This window comes from Eriocheir sinensis, chromosome 11 (assembly GCF_024679095.1).
Source record: "Eriocheir sinensis breed Jianghai 21 chromosome 11, ASM2467909v1, whole genome shotgun sequence".
NCBI classification, from domain to species: Eukaryota; Metazoa; Arthropoda; class Malacostraca; order Decapoda; family Varunidae; genus Eriocheir; species Eriocheir sinensis.
In genome coordinates this window covers 23,814,324-23,841,376 of record NC_066519.1, presented here as the reverse complement: position 1 = coordinate 23,841,376, position 27,053 = coordinate 23,814,324, and the positions used below count along the sequence as shown (strand labels likewise).

At 42.7% G+C, this 27,053-nt stretch overlaps 1 protein-coding gene across 10 annotated transcripts in view; it reads left to right on the top strand.

The window, feature by feature from the left end:
- Positions 1 to 27,053, top strand: part of LOC126997077 (PTB domain-containing engulfment adapter protein 1-like) — a 79,232-nt gene that overhangs the window by 44,376 nt on the left and 7,803 nt on the right. For 6 of the 10 annotated variants that reach the window (XM_050858134.1, XM_050858135.1, XM_050858133.1 and 3 more), the window contains 3 exons: positions 23,252 to 23,316; positions 24,128 to 24,298; positions 26,354 to 26,491. In XM_050858134.1, coding sequence (XP_050714091.1) covers positions 23,252 to 23,316; positions 24,128 to 24,298; positions 26,354 to 26,491 — 374 coding nt within the window. Of the gene's footprint in view, positions 1 to 9,392; positions 9,535 to 11,480; positions 11,841 to 23,251; positions 23,317 to 24,127; positions 24,299 to 26,353; positions 26,492 to 27,053 lie in introns of those variants that run through there. The other 4 variants (XM_050858127.1, XM_050858128.1, XM_050858130.1 and 1 more) reach the window with 4 other exon arrangements.

Sequence of the window (27,053 nt, the reverse complement as noted above, 5' to 3'; positions counted from 1 at the left end):
CACACACACACACACACACACACACACACACACACACACACACACACACAAGAACACACACACACACACACACACACACACACACACACACACACACACACACACACACACACACACACACACACTTTCCCGTTATAACAAAATTCTCACTCATAGAAATCTCTCGCGTGTGACCCCAGAAAGCAAGTCATGTCGCCCTTTTCCACGGGGTCACGGGCGGTATGGGTGGAGGTGGAGGTGGAGGTGGAGGTGGAAGGTGATGGTGGAGTCCCTGGTGCAACGTGGAGGCGGTGGAGGTAGGGGCGAGGGAGTTGTTAAGTGGGTGTCTGGTTGTCCTCGAGAAATAGGTCGCATTGCACACCTTACATATATAGTTTCATGGCGTTGATATGGGTGGCTGTACACCCTCCCATAAATTCTGTATAGCTACTCTCTCCTTCTTCTTTTCTTTCTGTATCTCGTTTTATTTTGCTTTTTCTCATTTTCTTTCTCATTCTCCGTTTCATTTTCCTCTCCTTTCCCATATCATTGTCTCTCTCTCTCTCTCTCTCTCTCTCTCTCTCTCTCTCTCTCTCTCTCTCTCTCTCTCTCTCTCTCTCTCTCTCTCTCTCTCTCTCTCTCTCTCTCTCTCTCTCTCTCTCTCTCATCTATTTTTCTTGAATATCACACATGTACTGCGTTGTAGAGTTTGAACGTATAAGCATGTCACTTTTTTGTGTATTGTAGTTTATTTAAGTCTGTCATGCACTTGTTTCGCTCTCTATATACGGTTGCGTTGCCATTTCGCCTTTGTTTCTGTTTCGTCATCACTATTATCGTATGTCATGTTCTTGTATCGCGTTATGGAGCGGGATTGTGTCGGCATATTTCCCTTTCTCTCTATCATCATTTCTATAATCGTATATTTTGTCTCGTATATATCTCTTTTCTCTATTTGGTTTTCTTTCGCTTCGTCATTTTTTTTTCTTGATTTTCCTTGTCTTTCTCATTTTCTTTCTTTATCTTGTTCTTTTTACTTTTCTTTTATATTTGTTTATTTTCTTTTTCTTTCTTTTTCTTTCTCTTCTGTCCCGGTCTCATTTTCTTTTGTTATTTTTTTTTAACTTTTCATACTATGTTTATTTTTTTTCTTTCTTTTCTTTCCCGGTCTCACTTTCTTTCGTTATTTTCTTTCTTTTTCTTTCTTTTCTTTCCCGGTATCACTTTCATTTTCATTCTTCTTATATTTCTTTCTCATTTTCTTTCTTTCTCGATCTTATTTTCTTTTTACATTTCTTTTTTCATTTTATTTTCTCTCATCGTTTTGTTGAGTGGAATTGTCGCAGCGTTTCAGTTCTCTTCTTTTCCGTAATCGCTTAAACGTTTAACTTAAGCAGAAACGTTTCATGATATCGAGTACCCTGGCTTCGTCGTGCCCTCATACTCCCGCATCGCTCATCGACTGGAAGTGGGGCAACATTTGATCCCATCCTTATTATCGATTCCACCACCTTTAACACTGAGTCGTACATGAGAATCGAATGCCTTTGTCTCTTTCTCATGATCATTTATTGCTTCATAGAGTGTGGAACTGGGTCATCGTTCACTTGTTTATTTTTATTTATTTATACTTTTTTCTCTTCTTTAAACATTCAACGTAGACCCTTTTCTTTCTCGTTTTCATTTTTTTTCTTGTTTCTTTTTCCCATTTCGTCCTGTTACTAGTTTTCCTTCAATTTTTTTCTCTCTTCTCTTCTCTCTTCTCTATAAACATTCAGCGCAGACCCTTATCTTTCTCGTTTTAATTTTCTTTCTTGCTTCTTTTTCCTATTTTGTCGTTACCTGTTTTTCTTATTCAATTTCTTTTTCTCTTATATCTACTTCTCTTTTCTCTTCTCTATAAACTCAATAACCTCTCTATAAACACTCAACTCAGACCCTTTTCTTTCTCGTTTTCATTTTCTTTCTTGTTTCTTTTTCCCATTTCTTCCTGTTACGTGTTTTTCTTCAATTTCTTTTTCTCTTTTATCTACTTCTCTTTTCTCACTTTTCTCTCTACTTCTTTCTCTTTCTCCATATGTTCAAACTATCGGACTTCTTTTTTCCAGAGCGGATTTTCTTTTACATTATTTCCTAAGAGTATGACAGACGGTTTTTTAAGAATGGGGTAGAATCATGACACCTGGCCTGAGATTCTTACTATATGGATTTTTTTTTTACAGTAGACAACTCGAAGACAAAATATATATAACAAAAAAGCCAAATAACACGTAATACCAAGACACCTGCTGCTCTTTTGTTTTTACCTTGATCTCCTTCTTCTTATCGTAATGAAAGCGATATAAAGACTTCCGAGGTGAGGTGCTGTAGTAAGAAACCGTAGTGGGATGGGGAAAGACGCAGGGGAAGGAAGAGGAGGGAAGGGAAGGTACATTTACATAAGAAACCGCTATTACGTACCCTTCCCTTATGAATTATTTATCTTTTGGGTTTCTTTCTTTTTCTTTGTCTTTCTTTTTTTCTTTCTCTTTCTCATGTTCTTTTGCTTTCTTTTCCTCATATTCTTTTCCTAATATTCGTGCTCATTCTTATTTTCTTTTCCTTCCCTTTCCTATATCATTGTTTTTTTTTTCTTTCTTTCTCATTATTTGTTTTTCTTTCTCTTTCTTCTTTTCTTTCTCTTTCTCATGTTCTTTTGCTGTCTTTTCCTCATTTTCTCTTTCTCAATTTCGTGCTCATTCTCATTTTCTTTTCCTTCCCTTTCCCTTATCATTCTGTTTCTTTTTCTTTCTTTCTCATTATTTGTTTTTCTTTCTCTTTCTTCTTTTCTTTCTCTTTCTTCTTTTCTTTATCTTTCTAGTTTTCTTTTGTTTTCTTTTTCTCCTTTTCTTTTCCTCATGTTCGTGCTCATTCTCATTTATTTTCCTTCCCTTTCCCATATCATTGTTTCTTTTTCTTTCTTTCTCATCATTTGTTTTTCTTTCTCTTTACTTTTTTCTCGTTCTCTCCCATAACACAACTAACGCACACAGAGAGAAGTGGGCGAGGTAAAGAAGGGAAGGAGAGAGAGAGAGAGAGAGAGAGAGAGAGAGAGAGAGAGAGAGAGAGAGAGAGAGAGAGACAAAGCAGCGCATTTACATAAGAACCCGTCATAACGTTACTCTCCTCCCCTTAGAACACTTGCGTAATAAATTAAGTGAGCCTCTAGGTCGTACGTGCCTACCCCCATACTCTCAACCATTTCGAGACTCACCCACCCTATGATAAGGCTTTTGTAGAGGTTGTGAGCCTTTTCGTGGGGTAGTTTTATGAGCCTAGTGAAAGTTTGACAAGACCTCTGCACCATGAACGCAAAAAGCCACTCATGAGAACTCGACTGGAAACTTTTGGGGCTTTGGAAGAATTCTCAACATTTCTGGGATCATCCACCCTATGATAAGGCTTTTGTAGAGGTTGTGAGGCTTTCCATGGGGTAGTTTTATGAGCCTAGTGAAAGTTTGAAAGACCTATGCACCATGAACACAAAAAGCCACTCATGAGAACTCGAATGGAAACTTTTGTGGTCTTTGGAAGAATTCTCAACATTTCTGGGATCATCCACCCTATGATAAGGCTTTTGTAGAGGTTGTGAGGCTTTCCATGGGGTAGTTTTATGAACCTAGTGAAAGTTTGACAAGACCTCTGCACCATGAACGCAAAAAGCCACTCATGAGAACCCGACTGATCATCTCTTTCGTGGCCTTTGGAATTATTTGTTATGAGAGCCGAAAGCGTCTGAGAATACTAGCCCTGGTTCCTTAAGTTACCTATCCAATAAGGTGGTTAGTTGCCTAGTCTAACTCTCTTACGTAATATATTAATTGGGCGTCTAATAAGGTGGTTAGTTGCCTAGTCTAACTCTCTTACGTAATATATTAAGTGGGCGTCTAATAAGATGGTTAGTTGCCTAGTCTAACTCTCTTACGTAATATATTAAGTGGGCGTCTAATAAGGTGGTTAGTTGCCTAGTCTAACTCTCTTGTGTAATATATTAAGTGGGCGTCTAATAAGATGGTTAGTTGCCTAGTCTAACTCTCTTACGTAATATATTAAGTGGGCGTCTGGTACGTTGCTGTTAGTTGCCTAGTCTAACTCTCTTGTGTAATATATTAAGTGGGCGTCTAATAAGATGGTTAGTTGCCTAGTCTAACTCTCTTACGTAATATATTAAGTGGGCGTCTGGTACGTGGCTGTCCCTTAAGTTGACGAGCCAGTAAGATGGTTAGTTGCCTAGTCTTAACTCTCTTACGTAATATATTAAGTGGGCGTCTCGTACGTGGCTGTCCCTTAAGTTGACGAGCCAGTAAGATGGTTAGTTGCCTAGTCTTAACTCTCTTACGTAATATATTAAGTGGGCGTCTCGTACGTGGCTGTCCCTTAAGTTAACGAGCCAGGAGGTGGTTGGTTGCCTCGTCGAACTTACAAGCGTTGCGGTACAAATAAAAGTTTCGCTGTGGTTTGAGTCGGTTTGCTAAATGTTGTTCGGTGAGTGTGGTGGCTTCCGCAGTCCACCCGGAAATGGTTAATGGTGGAATTTTGATTGTCCTGGTGGTGGAGGTGGAGAGTGGTGGAAGTGGAAAATAATGGGAAGGGATAAAACGAAAAAATATAAATGAATGAATAATAATAAGAAAATAAACGAAGCAGATATATCTAGAGGTAGTGATGGTGGTAGTGGTAGAGGGGAGAAAGTGTGAAGGGAAAGAAGGAAAAATGTAAAAAAAAAAAAAAATAAGAAGAAGAAAAAAGAAAGAGATTGTTTTCTGAAGTGGTGGTTATGTTAGTGGTTGTGGTGGTGGTGGTGGTGGAGAAAAAAAAGTAGGAAGGGAAAGAATGAATAAGATAAAAGAATGAATATGAAAATGAAAACAAAGGAAGTGTTCATTTGTAGCGGTGGTGATGACGGTGGTGGAGGAAGAGGAAAACAAAAACGTGGGTAGGAAGGAAATGAAAGATGACCGAATGAATAAGAACACACAAAACAAGCAGTTATTTCTAGAGGCAGTGATGGTGGTGGTTTTGGTGATGATGTAGGTGGTGGTGGTGGTGGTGGTGAAAAAAAGTAGGAAAGAAAGGAAGAAAAAAAAAACGCAAAAACGAATAAATAAGAAGAAAATGGAAGCGATTATTTCATGAGGTGGTGATATTGGTGGTGGTGGTAATGATGGTTTTGGTTGTTGCTGTGGTGGTGGTGATGATGGTGTTGGTTGTCGTGGTGGTGGTGGAAGATGAGAAAAAAAGAGTGAAGGAAAAGAAGGAAACAGCTAAAATAATGGATAATAAGCAGAGAAAAGAAAAGGAAGCGGTCATTTTCAGAGGTGGTGGTGGTGTTGATGGTGGTGTTGATGGTGGTGGTGGTGGAACTATAAATGTCTCCTCAGCCCGTCATCTACCTGTCTGTTCTGTCTGTTCTGTCTGCCATATGGTGTTTATTAGTCTGTGTTTGACTTCCTGTCTTTTTACTCCTTTGTCTGTTTCTCTCTCGTTCATCATGTTTCTGGATCTGTAAATCTGTTTTGTTTGTCTGTATGGCTACTCCTCATTCGTCTTTTTCCATGTCTGTGAGTGTCTGTGTTTGGTTTCCTTGATCAGTCTGTCAGTTATAGTTAGGATTTTACGTGTCTTTCTTTCTGTCTGTCCATCTGTGTAATATTTTTTTTTATTCGCTCTTATTTTGCTGCCAATAATATTACTGCCGTTTCCTCTACTACTACTACTACTACTACTACCACTACCACTTCGTACTACTACTGCTACTACTACTATTTTTTTTAAACAAAGGAGACAGCTCAAGGGCACAAAAAAACTACTACTACTACTACTACTACTACTACTACTACTACGTTGAGCCGGTATCTTACTCCATCACCATTGCTTCACTTCACCACCAGCACCATCACGTCTGGCCGAGTCTCCCCTCCGCTCCTTCCGCAGTGTTGAGTCATTGGGTGGGTGGCTAACGGGACCCCATCCTTCTATCAAACAGGGAATGTGCATGTATATTGAGACAGCTCCCTTCAGCCCTTGGTTCCCCGCGTTTCTCTTCCTCTTGGTTCCGTTTTATTGTTTCTCTTTTATTCCGCTTCTTTCCGCTCCCTTCATCTCTTGGTTCCCCTTCGTTTCTCTCTCTTGGTTCTCTCTTTGTTTTCTGTTTTGCCTCTTCTTCCTTCTACGTTCGTCCCATGTTTACTCTGTGTTTGTCTTTCTTGTAGATTTCTCTTCTTCCTTTTCCTGTTTTTTGTCTGTCTTTATTCTGTTCGTCCTTTGGCATCTCTTCGTTTCTCTCTTGCTTGTTTGTTTTTTTCTCTTGATTCGTGTGCTTTTCCTCCTTTCTGCTTCGTTCGTCCCATGTTCTCCCTTCGTTTGTCTTTCTTCTAGTTGTCTTCTTCCTTTTTTTTCCTGTTATTCCTTTATCTTTTATTCTGTTCGTCCCTTGGCTCCCCGTTGTTTCCTTTTCTCTTGGTTCTTTCGTCATTTGTCTGTTTTTCCTCTTCTTTCTTTTTCGTGTGCCTCCTCTTTTTCCCTTCGTTTATCTCTCCTCTTTGTCTCTCTTCTTGCTTTCCCTGTTTACCCTGTTTCTTATCCTTCGTTCGCCCTTATTTTCCTTTTTTTCTTCTTCCGCTTCCTTCTTTCTTTCCCTTTTCGTTTTCTTTCTTCCTTCCTTTCGGTCTCGTATACTTTTTTTCCTTCTTTTCCCTCACTCTTTCTGCTTTATTCGCCTGTAATTTTCTTTGTTCTTCCTCCCCCTCCTGACGCCTTCGTTCTATCATTTTCCTTCTTCCTTCCTCTCGTCATCCTATACTTCTTCCCTTCTTTTCTCTCTTTCTGCTTCATTCGTTCTAATTTTCCTTTTTTTCTCCTCTTCCTCTTGCTTCATTCTCCTTCTCGTTTTCCTTCTTCCTTCCTTTCCTTCTTTTCCCTCCTCTCTTTCTGCTTCATTCGTCCAAATTTTCCTTTTTTTTCTCCCCTTCCTCTTGCTTCATTCCCCTCCTCGTTTTCCTTCTCCGTCTCTCTCGTCCTCCTCTTCTGTTTTCCATATTCTTTTTCCTCATTCCTTATTCTTACCACTCCTGATTTTTTTTTTCAAGTCAAACAGGTTCGCCCACGCACATCCTCTTCCTTTATGCTAACCTTCCTATTCCTGATGCCTCTCTTCCACACCTTTCTTTATCTTCCTCTCCTACTCGTGGATACGTTCCCCACTCTTTCCTTCCCCACTTCCTCCTCCCCCTCCTCTTCCCTTATGCAAACCTTCCTATTCCTGCTTCACTTTCTCACCTCCCTTTATCTTCCTTTACTCTTCCTACTCGTGGATACGTTCCCCACTCTTTCCTTCCCCACTTCCTCTTGCCGCTACCTCGTTAGTTCCGTCATCCTGGGCTGCCGGGTTGAAGGAGTGTCTTTGTAGCGTCGTTTCATCACGTGAGTTACCTATACGGATGAAGGCAGCGTGAATGACTGTCTAGACTTGGCGCTGTCTCGACCGCTCTCATCGACTGCTCTCCCTGTTCTATCCGTTCCTTCTGGTCGCTCTCTCACCTCATCCATTCCGTAGCTGCTGTCTCGACCTCTGCTCATCGGGTCCTCCCATCGTAGTTCAATCTGTTCTCTCTGGTCCTTCTCTCACCTCATCCATTCCGTAGCTGCTTTCTCGACCTCTGCTCATCGGGTTCTCTCATCGTAGTTCCATCCGTTCCTTCTGGTCGCTCTCTCACCTCATCCATTCCGTAGCTGCTGTCTCGACCTCTGCTCATCGGGTTCTCTCATCGTAGTTCTATCTGTTCCCTCTGGTCCCTCTCTTACCGTGTCCATTCCGTAGGTGCTTTCTCGATTTCCACGCACGATTCTCTCATTCCCCTTCTATCCCTTCTGTTCCGCCTCTCCTTTTTGTCTACTCATACGGATGCTGAAAATGAAATCTCGTACTGGATGCTGTGAAGATGAGGCAGATGCATTTACCGCTTCCCTGCCGCCATTAGTTTAGGTTCAGGTAGCACGAACAAGAAGAGAGTGAACAGCCTCATAAATACCGGTGGCTTTATGGAGTCGACCACGCCTCCATCCCGAGAGCACAGTCACATGAGCAGCAAGAACAGCATCGGGAGCAGCAGGAGCATCATGAAGAGTAACAGGAACAGCAAAAGCAGCATAATGAGGAGCGGAGGAGCTTTGTACACTAATTTTTACCTTCATAACAGTAATCAGTAACATTAGTATCAACAACAACAGCAATAACAGGAACGACAACACCATTAGCAGCAGCAACAGCAATAGCCAGTCTGTAACCAAAACCGATTCTAGAACAACAGCAAAAGAATCATGAACAGCCAGTATTTTTTCATCATAGCATACCCACACCAATACCATCATGAACAGCACCAACAGTAACATAACCACAGCAATACCATCATGAACAGCACCAACAATAACATAACCACAGCAATACCATCATGAACAGCACCAACAATAACATAACCACACCAATACCATCATGAACAGCACCAACAATAACATAACCACACCAATACCATCATGAACAGCACCAACAATAACATAACCACACCAATACCATCATGAACAGCACCAACAGTAAAAAAACAAAACCAATACCATCATGAACAGCACCAACAATAACATACCCACACCAATACCATCATGAACAGCACCAACAATAACATACCCACACCAATACCATCATGAACAACACCAACAGTAACATACCCACACCAATACCATCATGAACAGCACCAACAATAACATAACCACAGCAGTAGTATTATGAACAGCATCATGAACAGCCAGTACCCAGAACAGCACCGGCACCAGCATAACCACGGCAACATCACCATGAGCGGCGGACAGGCTTCATCCACTTGCCCTCCCTGCCGTCCTCCTCACCCCGCCGCCTCCAGACCGGTCTAGGAGGCTGCTCATGGGACTCAGGCAGAGGTTCAGCTTTTAGATCAGGCGGACTGGAATTTGTAGTCAGGCGAATATAATTTTCTACCGCTCGCCCTGGCCTGCGTTGGGCGGCGGTGGGTGTGTGCGGCCCCGAGGCGACTCCATTACATCGGCATGGCATGGACAATAACACTGCCAGGCCGCGGAACTATCTGAGTGTGAAATTTATATCCTCTTTATTTCCGTGTAGCGCGGAGAGGCGTGGGTCAGAGGGCGTTGGGAAAGTAGGGAGGGCGGCGCAGGGCTTGTGGGCCGTGTAGGTGTCGGCTGACTGGCTACCCGATGCATGCTCTGCGGAAACAATGTGTTCGATAAAGTGGATAAATGAACTCTCGATGTCCAGGAGGGGCGGGGAGGTGGGTGTCACTGAGCTGGGGGCGTAGCTTGGCGGGTCAGGTGACGGCGGCGGTGGAGGTGCGTGGTGTGGAGGCAGGCAGTGTTGGTGGTTGTGGAGTTATGGTGGTGAGGGCGTGTGCACCAGACCACCGCCGCGGAGATTCGAGACTTTCTCCCGTGTACAACACTCGTCCCTCCCTCGTGAGCAGCGCGGAACGGGTGATTACCTCCCGAAGCCCTTCCAGCGACGCCGACGGGCTGGTGGCACTGCTCTCGAGGTGGCCTGACGTGTCCACAGGTTGGCGGCGGCGGCGGCCTATCGTCTTCGTCGGCCGTCACGGTGACAACCCCGGAGTGGATGTCTCTAGCGGTGACATTAAATCGGATATTGAGGCGCCGAATGCCTTGCTTGAGGGCCGATGACAGGATGTGACTGGACCGTTACGATACGAGAAAGTTGGCGATCGGGCGGACACTGGGCGCTGAATGCCTTGCTGGAGGGGCGAAGACGAGGTGTGACGGCAGCGCCGTGTGCTGAGGCGACAAGGCGAACATTGAGGTGCTGAAGGCCTTGCAAAGAGGCGAAAACGGGATGCGGCGGGAACACTGTGATATGAGAAAGTTGGCGGCATGGCAGCAACAGCTTCCTCGCAGGGCTGCCAACCGCGCACACCTCCGTCACACCTTCGTCCGGAAAATGTGCCCCGGGTACATGAGACGCCTTACGAGCGAGCGTACCCGTCAGCCAGGAGTGCAGCGTTGGGAAGTGGGTGATTCCCGGTCCTTTTGTGTGTGTTTGTTGTGGTGTGTGCCTGGTTGCCAGCCTGAGGCACGGCGGGGTGGGTCGTGTGGCCGCAGCGTTGCCATTTAGTCAGTCCGCGGTGCTCGGTGAGTGGGTGAGGCAACGCGCTGCCTCAGCTTCGAACACCGCCGGAAAGGCTTCCTTGCACCGTTGCACGTCTGAAGAAGAAGAAAATAATTACCGTACACCTTAATGACCTGCCGTTGCTTCTCGTATTGCCTTACTCTTGTTTGGGGCAGGCCGGGGGTAATTAACACAGCATACACGTGTGTCTGAGTGTATAAGAGTGTGCACGTATACCTGTGTGAGTGACGAAGTGCATCAGAGCACTCAAATAAAAAAAATACCGTACAGCTTCATGACCTGCCGGCTCTCGCCTTGTGTTACTCTTGTATGTAGCAGTGTACAAGAGAGTGTGTGTGATAAGTCCAGTAGACAATTCTGTTATATCAAAACAAATTATCCGTATACGTTCATTACTCGTCGTTTCTTGCATTGTGTTACCCTCGTCTAGAGCAGAATGTTTGGATATCATGGAAGCATAGCTGGGTGGAGAAAAATATGTGCATGAGTAACAAGTTCTTTGCATAACACCCCGAAAAACAAATTACCTTGCTGTATGTTCATGACCTGCGTTACCTATGCATAGAACGAGGTATGTAACTTGGTGCAGTGTGTGTGTGGCGGAGTGTGTCGTATCTGTGGCTGAGTGTGTATGTATCTACTGAGTGTATTCATATCCGTGGTGTAGTGTGTACGTAACTGTGGCTGTGTACGTATCTGAATGACAAGTGCCACAGACGACCCAGTCAGTCCCAGCATGTAAGGGCCGGGAGAGCGTTGTGCCACTGCTAATCTCGTTAATGAGCCTTAATTGACGGACGCGGCGCAAACCACCTTCCCTTCAGTCCTCGGCGAGACAGGTACGCGCCGACATACCTCCCGTCACCGCTGACCTGCCCGTTACCCTTGTTTGTTGTTTCCCGTGACGGACAAACGCAAGAAGAATAAAGTCAGTGTTCAAATTAAGCGAAAACCATCCCCAGTTTAACGCGAGGAACCAAAACAGGAAGAGTATAGCTTTAGTATTGAAATTAAACGAGAATAAGTGTCCCTTGACTTACCAAAACAAGACGAGTATAGATTCAGTGTTCCTTATCTAAGCGAGAACCAGGTGCATTTTTTTTATCCTGCGACCGACCAAAACAAGAAGAGTATAGATTCATTGTTCAAATTAAGCGAAAACCATCCTCACTTATTACGTGCCACATATAGGTAGACTTAAGGCGGATAGTTCATCAGCCGTGTTTCCCAGGGACGGACAGAAGCAGGAAAGGTTTAAAGTCATTGTTCTTTATACAAGTGAAAGCCACCCGCAGGTTATAAGCACCGTACGAAGGGAGCGTTGAGACCGGCAAGGAATCAACCTCATTTCCCGTGAACAAAGACGAAGACAAGAAAATCATCAACCCGGTGTTCTTTATGTGAGTGAAAGCCACGCGCGGGTCATAAGCGCCGTGCAAAAATTGACTTGAGTGAGGCAGGTTAAAGAAAGGTGAAGAGCATACGTTGACCTGACCTGCGCCTTCCCCCTGTGTTGTTCTCCGTCACCTTTGCGTAGGGTATCATAACGCGTCCACGATGGGGAAGCTCACGCAACGCCTGAGGGATAAGGACAAGGACAAGGACAAGGAGATAGCCAACACAGGAGCCACATCAGCCGGTGAGTTAAGGGCGAGCAGGGAGATTTTTTTTTTTTTCAGTAAAGGAAGCAGGTCAAGGGTAAAAATGATTAAAAAGTACTGTTGTCTTTCACATCCCTTAAAAAATCTCCTAACATCAATCCTATCCTGTTTTTCATGTCCACAATGCCTCACGACAAACGGAAACTGTTCAGAAATCAATCCCATCATCATCATCATCATCATCTGTTTAACGTCTGGTTTTCCCGTAATCTCTTGAGAGGTTAGACGGTCGATGATTCACTTCCAACTATGTCTGTCTGTTGCCTCATCTTCTCTAATGCCCAGTGCTACCAAATCCTCTTCAACGCACTATTCAGAAATCAATGCCATATAAACTCTAAACTGCGTTCACTTCCGTTTCACACAGATCCCTCCCGCGTCGCTTGATCTCTAGAAGCAGTCCTTTTCATTCCACCAAGACCTTTTGGCAGCAGAAACGGAACAAAAACTAAAACAAAAGAGCATTCTCGTTAAAGACGAAGCCACTTGTGTTCCCTTCCGATGCATTACCTTCCGCATCGCCTGGCCTCTAAAAACATTCCCTCTCTTCATTCCACCAAGACAACATGACAGCAGAAACGGAACCGAAACACAGGCACACAAAAAAGTATTCTCGTTAAATATTAAATCCTTTGTGTTCTCTTCCGATGCATTACCTCCCGAATTTCTTGGTCTTTAAAACATTCCTTCTTATTCCATCAAGACCTCATGACAACAAAGAAAGAATCCATAGAAGAAAAAAAAGCATTCTCGTCGAAGATTAAATCACATATAAATCACATGTGTTCTCTTCCGACTCCTTCCATTACCTCCTGCATCTCTTAGCATTCCTGTCCCTCATTCCACCAAGACCTCATGACAGGAACGAAAACTACACAAACCAACCCCACTAAAAGGTTAAAGCCTCTGTGTACACCCGCCCTGCTATGATTCTCGTACTAATGGCAGGTCGTTCACCCAAGCCAACCCTCACAGGACAAGGAAGGAGTCAGTCACTGCATCGCCCAGCTTCTCAAGTCACACCTTACCCAATACTTCACCGACCATGCGTGGAAGAGCATACGAGTGTCTAGTTAAATAGGTGACAGGCATCTGGGAGGAGGAAGGGGGAAGGGGGAGAATGAGACTAGGAGATGGCTAGGGAAAGACAAAGAGCGAGAGGAAGAAGAAGGGACAGTAGGAGGAAAATGTGACTGGAAAAGCATACGAGTGTCTAGTTAACTAAGTGACAGGGAGGAGGGAGGAAGAGGGAGAGAGTGAGGCTGAGATGAATAGAGGAAGGGGGAGTGGCAATAGAAGGAAAGTGTGTCTAAAAAAAGAAAGCATAAGACTGCCGGTATAGTTAACTGGGGAACAGGCAACAGGGAAGAGTAAGGAGAAGGGGGGAGAGTGAGGCTGTGAGATGGCTGGAGGAAGGGGGAGTGGCAGTAGGAGGAAAGTGTGACTGGACGTAATGGGCAGTGAGAGTACTCGACCATCACGCTTATTACAACTTCCTGCTTTGGCCCTCCGTCGCGACATCCCCCTCCGACGCCGGCCAGAGGGGAGGAGAAAGGTGGGAGGGAATAGTAGGGAGTAGATGGGTAAATAGACGTTAACAAAGAGAGAGAGAGAGAGAGAGAGAGAGAGATGTGATAATAACAAAAAAAAAGTAGAATGAAATAGAGTAGAAAAGAGGCTTAACTTCATGAGGGAATGAAACGGAGGATGAGAGATGACAGGGAGGAGAGAAGATACAAGTTGAAGAGGAGATGAAGGTGTTGGGAGAGGAGATGAAAGGGTTGAAGAGGAGAGGAAAAGGTGGTGAGGAAAGGATAGGGAAGCGAGAAAAAGAAGTGAGGAGGAGAGAGGAGATAAAAAAAGGTCTAGAGGAGGAGGAGGAAGAGGAAATGGGTGGAGGGGAGAGTGGAAGAGACTGACACACACACACACACACACACACACACACACACACACGTCATCATCATCATCAATCAACATACATTGCTAAGGGACAAACCTTCTTTCTCTTCCCTCCTTTTCTCCTCTTCCTCCTTTTCCTCTCTTTCTTCCTCTCTCTCTTTTCTCTTCTCTTCTTCTTTTCTCTCTTTATCTCGTTTCTATCATCCTCTTTCTCTTCGCCTCTTTTTCCCTCTCTGTTTCTTCTGTTCCCTCTCTCCTTTCTCTTCTCTCTCTCCCTTTCCCTTTCCCCCTCTTCATTCCTTCTTTGCCTCGGTCACTTTCTTTGTCTCTTTTCTATCATCTCCCCTCTCTCTCTCTCTCTCTCTCTCTCTCTCTCTCTCTCTCTCTCTCTCTCTCTCTCTCTCTCTCTCTCTCTCTCTCTCTCTCTCTCTCTCTCTCTCTCTCTCTCTCTCTCTTTTCCCATCTCTTCCTTCTCTGAGTTCTCTCCCTCTCCGTTTCTTTCTCTTCTCCGTTTCCCCTCCTTCTCTTTCTTCTCTCCTCCGTCTCCCTTTTCCTCTCTCACTTTCCCTCATTCAAACTCCTATACCATTCACTTCTTTGGCACTTATTCATGGCATGACACTTTCACCTGTATTTTCCATAACCACCTTTTGTCTTCCCTAATAACCTCCCTCCCTCCCTCTCCTTTAAGCGCTTCCTTCCGTGCGTGAGAAAAGACAAACCACGCTACGATATTCACGGTTGGCGCAGTGGAGGAAGAGAAAGTAGTGCAGACTATTATAATCTTCGTCTATGCGGAGTGCAGGGGGACGAAAGACAGGAAAGAAGGAAAGTTTATGAAAGTGAGAGAAAAGACATACATCACGGCGACTATGTGGAACAGTATGCGGTGGTGGTGGAAGGTGAATGCAGGCAAGAGAGAGTGTAAAGAAAGGGAGAATGAGAGTGGAAGATAATAAATGGGAAGGATATAGAAGAGAAGAAAAAAACAGTGTGCCGGGAATTAATGGCAGAAATGGATGGTAGGAAACTGAATGAGAGAAAGTGAGAGGGGAAGAAGGAGAGAGGGAAGAGAAAGGTGAGGGAGAAAAGAAAAGAGAGCAAGAAGGAGGGAAGAGAAAGGAGAAAGAGAAGAGGGGAGAAATGGAAGAGAAAGCAAGAGGGAGAAGAAGGGAAGGGAAAGGAGAGGGAGAAACGAAAAGAGAGTGAGAAGCAGGGAAGAGAAAGGAGAAAGAGAAGAGGGGAGAAATGGAAGAGAAAGCAAGAGGGAGAAGGAGGGAAGGGAAAGGAGAAACAGAAGGTGAAGGAGAAGCTGAGAAAAGAGAGCAAAATAAGAGGAAGAAGGAGGAAAGCGGAAAGGAAATAAAAGGAAAAGGAAAGACTAGGAGATGAGGTTTAGGAAAATAAGGGAAAATGGGAAGATAGAAGGGAGGAACTGGGAATTTGATAGCCGTTTACAAGTACTCATGATTACCAGGATGCTAACACCTAGAAAATGACTGGAAAGCTTCTTTATTTGTATCTGTGTGTAAAGAAAGGGAGGTAGGAGGGGGAAAGCGTGTAATAATGTCCGTGTGTGTGTAATTGTTATGAAGCTGCCGGCTGGAAAATTATTGGAAAGCCTGTTTACATTTTATTTTCATTTCTTTTGTATTGAGAAGGACATGGAAGTGGGAGAGGGAAGAACAGTGTATTAGAAAATGTTTATATATGATTATGTCAAGGTTAGCGGCTGCGAAAATTATTAGATATCGTGTTTTAGCGGTGTATTTCCTTTGTACTGTGACGCGCGCGGGTATATTGAGCAAGAAGCGAGGAGGCTGCCAGATGGAAAATGAATGAAAGGGCAATTTTTTATCTTTTTTTAATTTTTATGGCGGACACGAGTATGTTAAGAAAGAGAAGAGTGGAAAATGATTGGAAAGCCTGTTTTATATTTGTCTCCTTTTGTGCACTGACGGACACGAGCATTATTGAGAAAGAAAGGAGGAAAAAAGGGTGGAATATATGTATCATTAGGCATTTAAATAATTACCTCAAGACTTCCGACTGGAAAATTATTGGAAAGCCTCTTTTGTATTTGAAGTTCCTATTGTGCTGCGATTGACACGAGTATTATATTAAGAAAGAGAGAAGAAAGAAGAGTGGAATATATGTATTAATAAGCGTTTAAATGATTCTCCTGCGGCTGCTGACTAGAAAAAGATTGGAAAGCCTGTTTTGTCTTTATTTCCTTTTGTGCTGTGACGGACGAGAGTATTGTTAATTTTGAAAGAACGAGAGAAGAGAGAAGAGTGGAATATATGCTTTAAAAGGGGTTCAAACGATTCCCTCAAGACTTCCAGTTTGAAAATGATTGGAAAGCCTGTTTTGTATTTGTGTTTCCTACTGAGGAAGAAAAGGAGATAGAAGGGTGGATAGTATTTATTATTGGGCGTTTTAATGATTCTCTCGAGACTGCCGACTGGAAAATGATTGGAAAGCCTGTTTTGTATTTGTGTTTCCTTTTGTATTGTGACGGACACTAGTATATTGAGGAAGAAAAGGAGATAGAAGAGTGGATAGTATTTATTATTGGGCGTTTTAATGATTCTCTCGAGACTGCCGACTGGAAAATGATTGGAAAGCCTGTTTTAGCTTTGTATCTCCTTTTGTGATGTGACCGTGAATGTGACTGAGACGAGTATTATATTAAGAAGAAAAGAAAGAAGAAAGAAGAGGGGAATGTATGTATTAATAAGTGTTTAAATTGTTCTCTGGAGGCTGCCGGCTGGAAAATGATTGGAAAGCCTGTGTTGTCATGTATCTCCTTTTGTGCTGAGATTAACACGAGAATTATATCAAGAAAGAGAGAAGAAAGAAGAGTGGCATATGTGTATTGATAGGCGTTTAAAGAATTCTCCTGAGACTACCGACTGGAAAATTATTGGAAAACCTCTTTTGTCTTTGTACCTCTTTTTGTGTTATGATGGGCACGGGTATTAAGAAAGGAAAGAGAAAGCAGGGTAAGATATATACATTGCTGGTAGTTTTAATGATTCTCGAGGCTGCCAACTGGAAAATCATTGGATAAGTTCGTTTATATTCTCCTTCTGTGCTATGACGGATGTGGTTCTGTGACGTCCGCGACCAAGACCACGACCGTTGTTTTCTTCACGGGCTCCACTTTTATTTGAAAATGACCACACCGAAGAAACAAAAGCAACAGTACATAAGTTTTGGACAATAAGAGAAAAAAGAATGAAAGAAAAAGAAAAAAATAGACCCAGACAGTAAAAACACATCAGGGAGTGCCGTTACAAAGGCGAAACTCCTGACCGACTACTACTACTACTACTACTACTACTACACTTCTGTCTGTCAGTACTGTGGCTGCAGGGACGGGCCGCCGGGTACCCTGACAGACTAAACAATTGACGGGTCTCCTCTTTATCGTTTAGGGCGTTATTTGGCCTCTATTAACCTCTATTGAAATGCGTTTTTTTCTTTTTCTATTGTGAATTATTTGCGTTGTCATTTTGAAGTGATGGAAGTGCATACCGATTGTCTTTTGTTTGATTTTTTTTTGGTTGTATTTTTCTCTTTTCGTCGAGCTGTTGTTGTTTGTTGTTGTTGTTGTTCACCTTTCGTTGACTTGCTATTATTAGTGTTGTCATTTTCTCTTTCCGTCGAGCAGTTGTTGTTGTCGTTGTTGTTGTTCGCCTTTTGTTTGACTGTTTTTTTTTTTCTGTTGCTATTTTTTTTCTTTCCGTTGACCAGTTGTTGTCGTCGTCGTTGTTGTTGTTATTGTTGTTGTTGCTCGCCTTTTGTTTGACTTTTTTTTATTTGTGTTGTCATTTTCTCTTTCCGTCGAGCAATTGTTGTTGTTGTTTTTGTTATTGTTGTTCGTCTTTTGTTTGACTTTTTTATTTATTTGTGTTGTCATTTTTTGACGTGGTTTTTTTTTTGTCATTTTCTCTCCGTCGAGCAGTTGTTGTTGTCGTTGTTGTTGTTATGGTGGTGGTGGTAACTAGTGCGTGTGCTCGACTTAATCTTCACGTTTGTTCTGTTCTTTATTTTTTTTTCTGTTCTCCGCCTCGTGCTCCTGCTCGTCTAAATAATTGTTCTCGCATTGTCAGCAGTTTCTTGACGTAGTGTTCGTGCGTCTTTGTTGTTACTCAAACTGCAATTATTTTTATTATAATTTATTTTCATTATATTCACGCCTCTTCTTAATTTTTCTCTTCCATCATCATTATGTTCTCCTCCTCCTCCTACTACTACATACTATAACATCACTATTTATTTATTACAAGTCTCCACGTTTACATATATACTTCATATTTATTTTCTTCTTTCTCTTTTTCTACTACTACTTCTTCATCCTCCTTTTCTTCTTCTTCTTCTTCTTCTTCTTCTTCTTCTTCTTCTTCTTCTTCTTCTTCTTCTTTTCATTATCATCATGATCATCATCATCACTATTTCTTTACCTCATGCTTCTCCGTGTCAGTGTCAATACGTGTGTAGTGTATATATTTCTCTTTCTGTGTCATGTTTCTCCGCGCCGCGGTGACTGGCACTGGATGCCCTGACACGTGATGGTGGTGGTGGGGGGGGGGGCGAGTATCACGTGTGTGTGTGTGTGTGTGTGTGTGTGTGTGTGTGTGTGTGTGTGTGTGTGTGTTGCGAAAGCTGTCCACTATTGTTGCGTGCGATTTGTCAAGCTGTGGTTGTTTATTTTTTCCTGTTTGTCGGCACCTTCACGTGAGGGCATACCGGCCGGGAGGGTACCGTACAGTGCTCCCGAGTCATGGTGTAAAGGTGAGGCGAGGGGAAGAATTGTTAATTAGGTAGTTTAAAGGTGAAATAAGGGTTAGGTAAAAGTGAAAAAGAGGCGAGAGAAAAGTTAGTCGGTTAGTGAAAAGGTGAAACAATGGGAAAGTAACGAGTTAGATATTTAGTTTAAAGATGAAACAAGGTGAAAGGGAATAGTTAGGTAGTTAGTTGAGAAATTAAACAAGAAAGAAAAGCTAGTTATTTAGTTTAAAGGCGAAACAAGTAGAAAAAAATAGTTCGTTAGGTAGGTAGGGAGGTAGTATAAAGCTGAAACAAAGGGAACTAATAAAAGGGGTAGAAGGCACCCTAATGAAAAAGAAGTGATCCCCGCAGTAATAATATGCAAATACATGAGAATATTGAACGCAAGTAAATATATTGCTAATACAAATATATATACATATATATATATATATATATATATATATATATATATATATATATATATATATATATATATATATATATATATATATATATATATATATATATATATATTTTTTAATTGGGTCGTTTTAATCTGTTTTCATTACTGCAGTGCGTTTTGTATCTGCGTCCATGGAGGAAACAAACTTGCACTCGCTAAATTCAGACAATACAAAATTTCCTGTTTGGTTCGTTCAGGAAACCATTTGTTATTCCTCCTGATTTCTCCTTCAACCCATCAGTGACCCCCTCCCCTTCTTACTCCACCTCTTCCTCCTTCTCCTCCTCCTCCACCTCCTCCTACTGTCGGTATTCTCAAACACTTCCGCCTCTCACATTGGGCCGTATTACGAGTCAAACCCGGGAAGTTTCAGATCCCTACAGAGTTATTCATCCCGAACTCTGTAGGGACCCGAAACTTCTCTGAGTGGACTTGTAGTACGGCCCCTAAACCAACCTTTGTAAGGACCCGAAACTTCTCTGAGTGGACTTGTAGTACGGCCCCTAAACCAACCTTTGTAGGGACCCGAAACTTCTCGGGTTTGACTTGCAATACGGCCCGAATCATCCAAAAAAGGAGATTAATCGAGTTCTTTTGAGTGTTTTTTCGGTTCACGGTACAGATGAATGGTCAAACTACCACCATGGTCATAAAACAACCTCTGGAAAAGCCCACAACTCCTAGGAAAGCCTTGCCAACTATGTGTGGTTGGGCGCCGGAGCGTTTAAGAATATAACCTATATCATCTTCCTAAGCTCAGCAACACGCCTGCCAGGTATTAAATTAGTCCAAGTTCACCCAAACACGCCACGCCCATGCTGGCGCGGCACTCCCTGGGCACTAGGAGAGCAGTCACATGACCCTGTACCTTAGTGGCTCACCTTCCCGCGGCGTGGAGGTGGTCAGGTGTTTTTGTGAGGCAGGGTATCTCTCTCACCACGGCCGGTACTTGTGGCGCCTATGCAGAGACTAGATTCTTTGGACCTATTTATTGTTAATTAGTTATAAGGTAAAATACGGAGAAATAAAGGGTTAATAAGTTAGTTTAAAAACGAAACAAGGAGAAAGAAAAGTTAGTTGGTTACTTAGTTGCGATTGTTGCTATAATCATCGTTGTTACCATAGACCGTCCAACCTTATAAGGGAGCATAAGGAAAAACGATAAGAAGAAGAACATCAACAACAATAGCAGCAACAACAGCAACAACAACAACAACAGCAACACAACAATTCCTTAATTATGTAATCTAGAAAAAAATCACCATTGCTTTGTTTTAAGTGAGAGAAAACTGAGCGTCTCTTACTATGAAAGATGAATCATTGTGTACAGAGGCTCAGTGTCAATGCGACGGAAATGATCACCGCAACCACGCGCAGCTATAGCGTATGCCCACGACTTTACCTTAACCTTTTGTGTACGAGATGCGACTTGGGTGACAGAAGGGAGCCAGAGGGGGAGAGGTGCAGCCAGGCCAGGAAGGGAGCCAGAGGGGGGGAGGTGCAGCCGAGCCAGCATAGTAGGTGCGGCAGCGAGTAGGCGATAGCTGGACCGGGTGTGACGTCAGGTGTGCAAACAAAAAAACGCGGAATGTTGCGCTGCCCGTTGCTTGCGTCCCCGTTGTGTTGGTGCAGGTCGTCGCTGGCTCTGTGTTGCTTGTTCATAGGTAGGTATCCGTCACTGCATTGCTTCCTACTTACTGCCACAAAGGGGTCAAAGAAAAGAAAATGCTAAACGGACGTAACGAAAGTGTCTTGTGTTTATTCCTAATTCAACGTCACGTGGCGGGTGCTTGAACGTCCGGTTGATTTATGAAGTTGCGTTTACACTGTTTACTCCAACACTAACGGGCTGGTGTTTCCTCACGAATCCTCTAAACAACACGAGTTACGCTTTATTCTATGGTTAACACTACTGTCCCAGGTCGTTTTTGTCCCCACCCACCCACACACACACACCTCTTTTTTTTATTTTTTATATATCCATATCTGCTCATCGGAGGACTCTGTTTGGGTCTTGACTATTTTTCCTTCGATACCCTTTCATGGATCTCAATAATAATAATGATAGTAACAACAACAACAACAGCAATGATGATAATAATAATAATAATAATAATAATAATAATAATAATAATAATAATAACAGCGGCAACAACAATGATTTATACTCGCCAGAGGGGATAATTTTCTTACCCCATTTTCCCTTAGAGTTCCATAGATTTCCTTGTCACACGTACACGTACAATCGCCGGTGCAATATCGATAGTACTCGCTGGTGGCTGGAGGGCAGATCACTGACTTCCAGAGCTGTGTTGCTACTACCTCAACAAGGAGGCAGTGACTCTTTTGTGGTGCTGTGGAGTGCGTCGAGCGGTGAAAATAACCGCGGACATTTAAGGAAAAAAGTATCCGCGTTGCCGCCGTTTCATCATCACAGCGGCAGTTAAAAGGTCAGGCTTGCACCACCGCCTCCACCACACCGCCGCCACCGCCACCTCCTGCAAGTCATATTCACGCCACCCGGAGCATAATTCCCACGGACCTTAAGTGTTTCCGGCGGCAATTTCTGACCCCGCTAACGGACCTGCTTGAGTGAAAGGAGCGACATTTGCCTTGTATTGTATTTCCCGCCACTTTCTATTTCGGTATCTGCATCCGTGCGTGTGTTAGCGACGGGGAAGTGATGCGGTAAAAAGGGGGAAAAGTCTACTATTATTTTTAATCACTTCGCGGCTCGTTTCTTTGTCTCGCGGTGATATTTACCTGACGAAAGTCTCGCGCTTTGCTTTACTCTTGTTTAGTTCGAAACTTTGTTTAGCGTGGGGTTAGATCTTGTTTTTGTAAGAATTTGTGCCTTCGTATTATGACTGAGGGACGTGTAGTTCGTCCCTTAGCTATAATAATGGAACCCACAACGTATTCTCGGACACATCTAATGATTCTACACATTGCCTTCATAACCTGCTCCTTCTAACACTAAAGCATATGTGTAAACACGCTGCTAGAGCTAACGGAAGAAAAAAAGACATTCGGTGACCTCGTAACGAAGGAAATGGGAGGAGGGACGCGTGGCGGGCGGCACGACTGGCCCCCAAGGATAAGGGGGGGGGGGCATGGGGGGGAACCCCCTCCACGCCTCAAAGACAACGAGGGATTAGTATGCTTCCCAGGGCACTCATGAAACCTACAGCCTTAATGAGTGAAGGGCGCATGCGAAATAATAATAATAATAATAATAATAATAATAATAATAATAATAATAATAATAATAATAATAATAATAACAATAAAGATGCTAATGAAGAGTTGGTTTATATGTCTTCTTTTAATCCTTTTTGTCGCTATAGTAAGGGTGGGAAGAAAAAGTGTTTACATTTTTTTGCAGAGAGCGATACCATTGCTATAGGACAGCCTCAAGGTGAGGGAGGGCAAAGGAAAAGAAAAATAACAAGACTATAATCAAGATCTGATTGTGTATACAAAGGTTATGCCCCTCGAGGTGGGCAAAAAATACAGGAACGTCACACTTCAATGTGCTGCTTTTATTGAGGCATTCGTAGCCACTTTGGGAATGAATATATTATTGATAACATTTTGAAAATAGGCTTCACCCTTACCTACTACTACGACTACTACTACTACTACTACTACTATATATTAATACTACTACCACCACCATATCTGCTTGTTCACTTTTTTAATTATTACTTTTTACACTTCATTGTACTGGTACTTCTGCTGTACCACACTCTCCCTCTGCTACTGCTATTACTAGTGCTGCTGCTGCTGCCCTATGCTTATGCCTCTATGACAGGCCTACAAGATTAAAGACTTGTGATATGTTTTGCCTTACATTAATGGGCCATTGCCATTGTCTGATATCTACCAAGTCATCTTCCTCATCATCTGGCAAACCTGTTTGTGATCAGCAGGTTAAGGCCAGGCTCAGTGTCCACCACCACCACTGTCACCACCACCACCACCATCACCACCACCAACACCATCACCACCACCATCACCGACCCCCAACTTAACAAACTGCCAGATACATGAAAAGGAAAAAAATAAGGAATGTTTGTGGTCAGATACTTTAAATCATCCTTATTCATTTTTTTTTTTTTTTTTTTTTTGTGGCATTACTACAGGTTATCCAAATTATTTTTATATAGAACATGAGGACCTAGTGTTATTATTTGCTGTTGCATTAATGTATCTCCCCTAATGTTCCTCTTTCTGCTTCCTCAGCTAACAAGAACTGGCTGCACCCCCCGGAGGCCCTACAGAAGGGCCACATCGCATACCTGGTCAAGGTGGGTCTTTCAGTGCCCGTGGGCTTGTTCTTCCTAATGGTTCAAGTACAGGTTCTGCTGCATACATAAAGTTTGCCCTCTTACATTTGTTTGTTTTTATATGGAAAGTAGAGGGTTTGGCCATGAGGGCCTGCCACCTTAATGCAGAAAGTATGGGTCATCATTTGTAAAGTTTAGAGGGATAAAACACTTAATTTTGGTTTACTGTGAGGTTTCTGTCTGTCATCTTGAACTTTGAGACAGTGACAAAGGAATCTTTTTCATTTTTGCAGTGCCTATTTTAGCAATATCTAAGGTGATTAATATTATTCTTTTTAGTCAAGCCCAAAAAAGGACACATTAATGTCCAGCTTGAGGTTGTGTCTAGCATATTAAAGAAGCCTGTTGCTGTACCTCTTTTATGACTGGAGTTGAATATGCATTACTATGCAATGGCTTAGCCAAGGTGGGGCATGGGAGGACATGTTGCCCCCCTGAGAATCCATTGCCCCCCACTGGCCATGCCTTAATATCCACCATTGATCTGATCTTAGAATATGACCTGGTAAACTTCTTTGTGGCATCAGAATACCCCTGAGCTCCACTTGGCTAGTGCCCCTTACTCATCTGTGCCCCCCTGAGGTGCCCCCCATTGATAGATACCTAGCCATGCCACTGTCTCTTTGGTTAAGTAGCATGAGTAGCCTGCATAACATAATAAATTATTTAATAACATTTTTTTCCATAGGATATATTACTGATGCAGCTCATTGAATAAAGACATACCTGCATTTAACCCTCAGACATATATAACACTCATTAATGTTTCCAGTTCCTGGGGAGCACGGAGGTCAACCAGCCCAAGGGGATTGAGGTTGTGAAGGAAGGCATCCGAAAGCTCAAGTTCAACCAGCAGTTGAAAAAGGCCGAGGGCAGCAAGACCCCAAAGGTTGAGCTAACAGTGTCCATCGATGGAGTGGCCATACATGAACCCAAGACAAAGGTGAGGAAAGAAAGGATGTGGAAGAGTACTGAGAGAAAGCTGGGGCAATGTAGAGGGTGGAGGATGAGAGGCAGGCATGAAGATTGATGAGGTGAGGTGAGGCAGTGGATAGAGAATACTTAAAGAAGACATCAGTAGACATAGCCAGTGAGTGATAGCAAGGCACGAGGAGAAAGCAGGAGAGGAGGAAAGAGAGAGCATGACAGCACTGGTGAGGAGACAAAGGCAAACTACAGGAGACCATTAATATCAACATGTGTCTGAGGGACTGTGTAAGGGAGTAAATGTACCTTGTGATTGCTTATTGATTAGTTATTGTCTGTCTATCTCTCTCTGTCTCTATCTTTTACTTTGTCTGTCTATCTATCTCTGTCTGCATATCTCTCTCTCTCTCTCTCTATCTTTTACTTTGTCTGTCTATCTCTGTCTGCATATCTCTCTCTCTCTCTCTCTCTCTCTCTCTCTCTCTCTCTCTCTCTCTCTCTCTCTCTCTCTCTCTCTCTCTCTCTCTCTCTCTCTCTCTCTCTCTCGCTCTCTCTCTCTCTCTCTCTCTCCCCCCCCCCATGGTATATTGTGTAAGAGGTGAATGAACCAGCGTGTGATGAAAGCTTTGAGGTCTTTGTCTCCCCAAGAAAGAAACCAAATTCACACGTGTCACCTCTGTCTTGTAATTGGATTTTTTCACCATTTTAAATATCAAGTAGCTGTATTGACACGACATTACACCATTTTGGCCCAGAGGTCTTGTGTACAATCGGTTGAGCTTAAATACACCAGCAGTTTGAGGTAATTACAGTTTTATGAATGGGGTTTTCTATTTCTGTGGCAGGAAGCACTAATTTACTTCATCTTGACTATACTCTGGCTCAGCTAAATGTGCGGTTCAAAGGTGCCATGTGAGGAATAATCCGAGAGTACAGCGTTGCACATTTTTAACCCCACGTTGGTTCTCTCTCTCTCTCTCTCTCTCTCTCTCTCTCTCTCTCTCTCTCTCTCTCTCTTTTTTTTGTGGCGTTACCACCACAAGGATTTGAATGTATTTTTTTACTTACTTATGTCAGCTTATTTAAATGTACATTCCTTCACAATGCAATCTAAACATAATTGTGAAACTACTTACACGTCCCAAAATGAAAGGGAAACTCAATAATAAGTATAGCATTTTTTTACCACCACTGTAAAATATGTATGCCACGTTTCTTCATATGCTTATAAAACATCTTATCCATAATAAAGTTAACTGTTCTTTCATACGTTATTATACTAAGATAAAATGTGTATGCATATTTGGCATGGTTTTACTTATATTAGAACATTTCTACATCACGGGCTGGGAGACTCGCGGCACCGCTGTACAAGGGGAACCTTTAGGCTGACCCCCGCCCACAACCGCACGTTTAGATGAGCCAGAGTGTAGTGGTTGGTGTACGGCTGGATTAGCACAAATCATGTTTAAATTGATGTGGTTTTGTGCAGATTGTTATTAGCTCATTTTGCACTGACTTCTTTTCATTATGAAGGAAAGTTTTTACAAGCATAAATGACACACAAAAGAAATTAGAAATAGATGTTACTTCCCGTTGTTCTTTGCTTTTTTTCATGTTAATTAATTTTTTGAGACTAATTTTAAGGCACCACTGGAACTAAATTTGGTCATGATTAAGAAATATTGCAATTGTAGCTCTTACCTTTGCTTTTTTTCTGCTATGTTATTGGTAAAGGAAATCTGCTTGGAAGTATATAGTAAAGAATTATTAACCTGGTAGCAGTGACGGGCCAAATTTGCGGCTCTACCGTGTAGCAACGACGGGCCAAATTTGTGCCATGATATAAACCCCCAAAAATATATGATACACAATCTGATCACAAATGCTTTGATATATATTATGAACTGGTTTGTGTGAGGGGTGATTTTTTCTCATTTTTCTCGCTTAGAGGGACCATTAAGAAACATGATCCCCGCTGCTACTGGGTTAAGATGTAAAAAATTCTAAAATGTAAGGTTACTTCCCAACCATTTAAGTCTGAGAGTATAATGTGTTTCCTCCCTTCCAGCGCAACCTCCACCAGTACCCGCTGCATAGGATCAGTTACTGTGCAGATGACAAGGCGGAAAAGCGTTTCTTCAGTTTTATCGCCAAGGAAGCGGACTCGGACAAACACACATGCTTTGTCTTCGTTAGTGATAAACTGGTGAGGCATTTGGCGCACTGGGGATGTTGTGGGTGTGTGGGTGGGATAATGGAATAAAAGCTAGAAGTACAGAGATGAATGTGGAGTTAGTTAAGGACCAACACTACCAGTAATAAGTGTGAAATTAATCTCCTTTCATTTGTTCATGGTTTTTATAATTCCTTCAGGCTAAAAGAACACCTAAATGGGAGAAATCTGTCTGTGGGGTGGAGAAAAGTGGCAGAGTAAGGATTAGATGTACAGTAGAAGTGAGTTAAGTTGGTGAGGACTGATACTACTAAGAACAAGAATTAAATAATGGTGTGTATATGGAAGGGAGGAAATGGAATAAAAGAGAAATATGTCTATGTTGTGGGAGAGAAGTGGTGGAATAAAAGTTAGAAGTACAGTAGAAGTGAGCAAGGTCGTTGATGACTGATACTACTAAAAATAAGAATTGAATAATGATGTGTGTGTAGAAGCGAAGAAGTAGAATAAAGGTTGGAAGCTCAGTAGAGGATGGTTGGGTGTGTATACGACATGATGCTTTACCAACGGAATGAAAAATGATAGGTCACCTTTT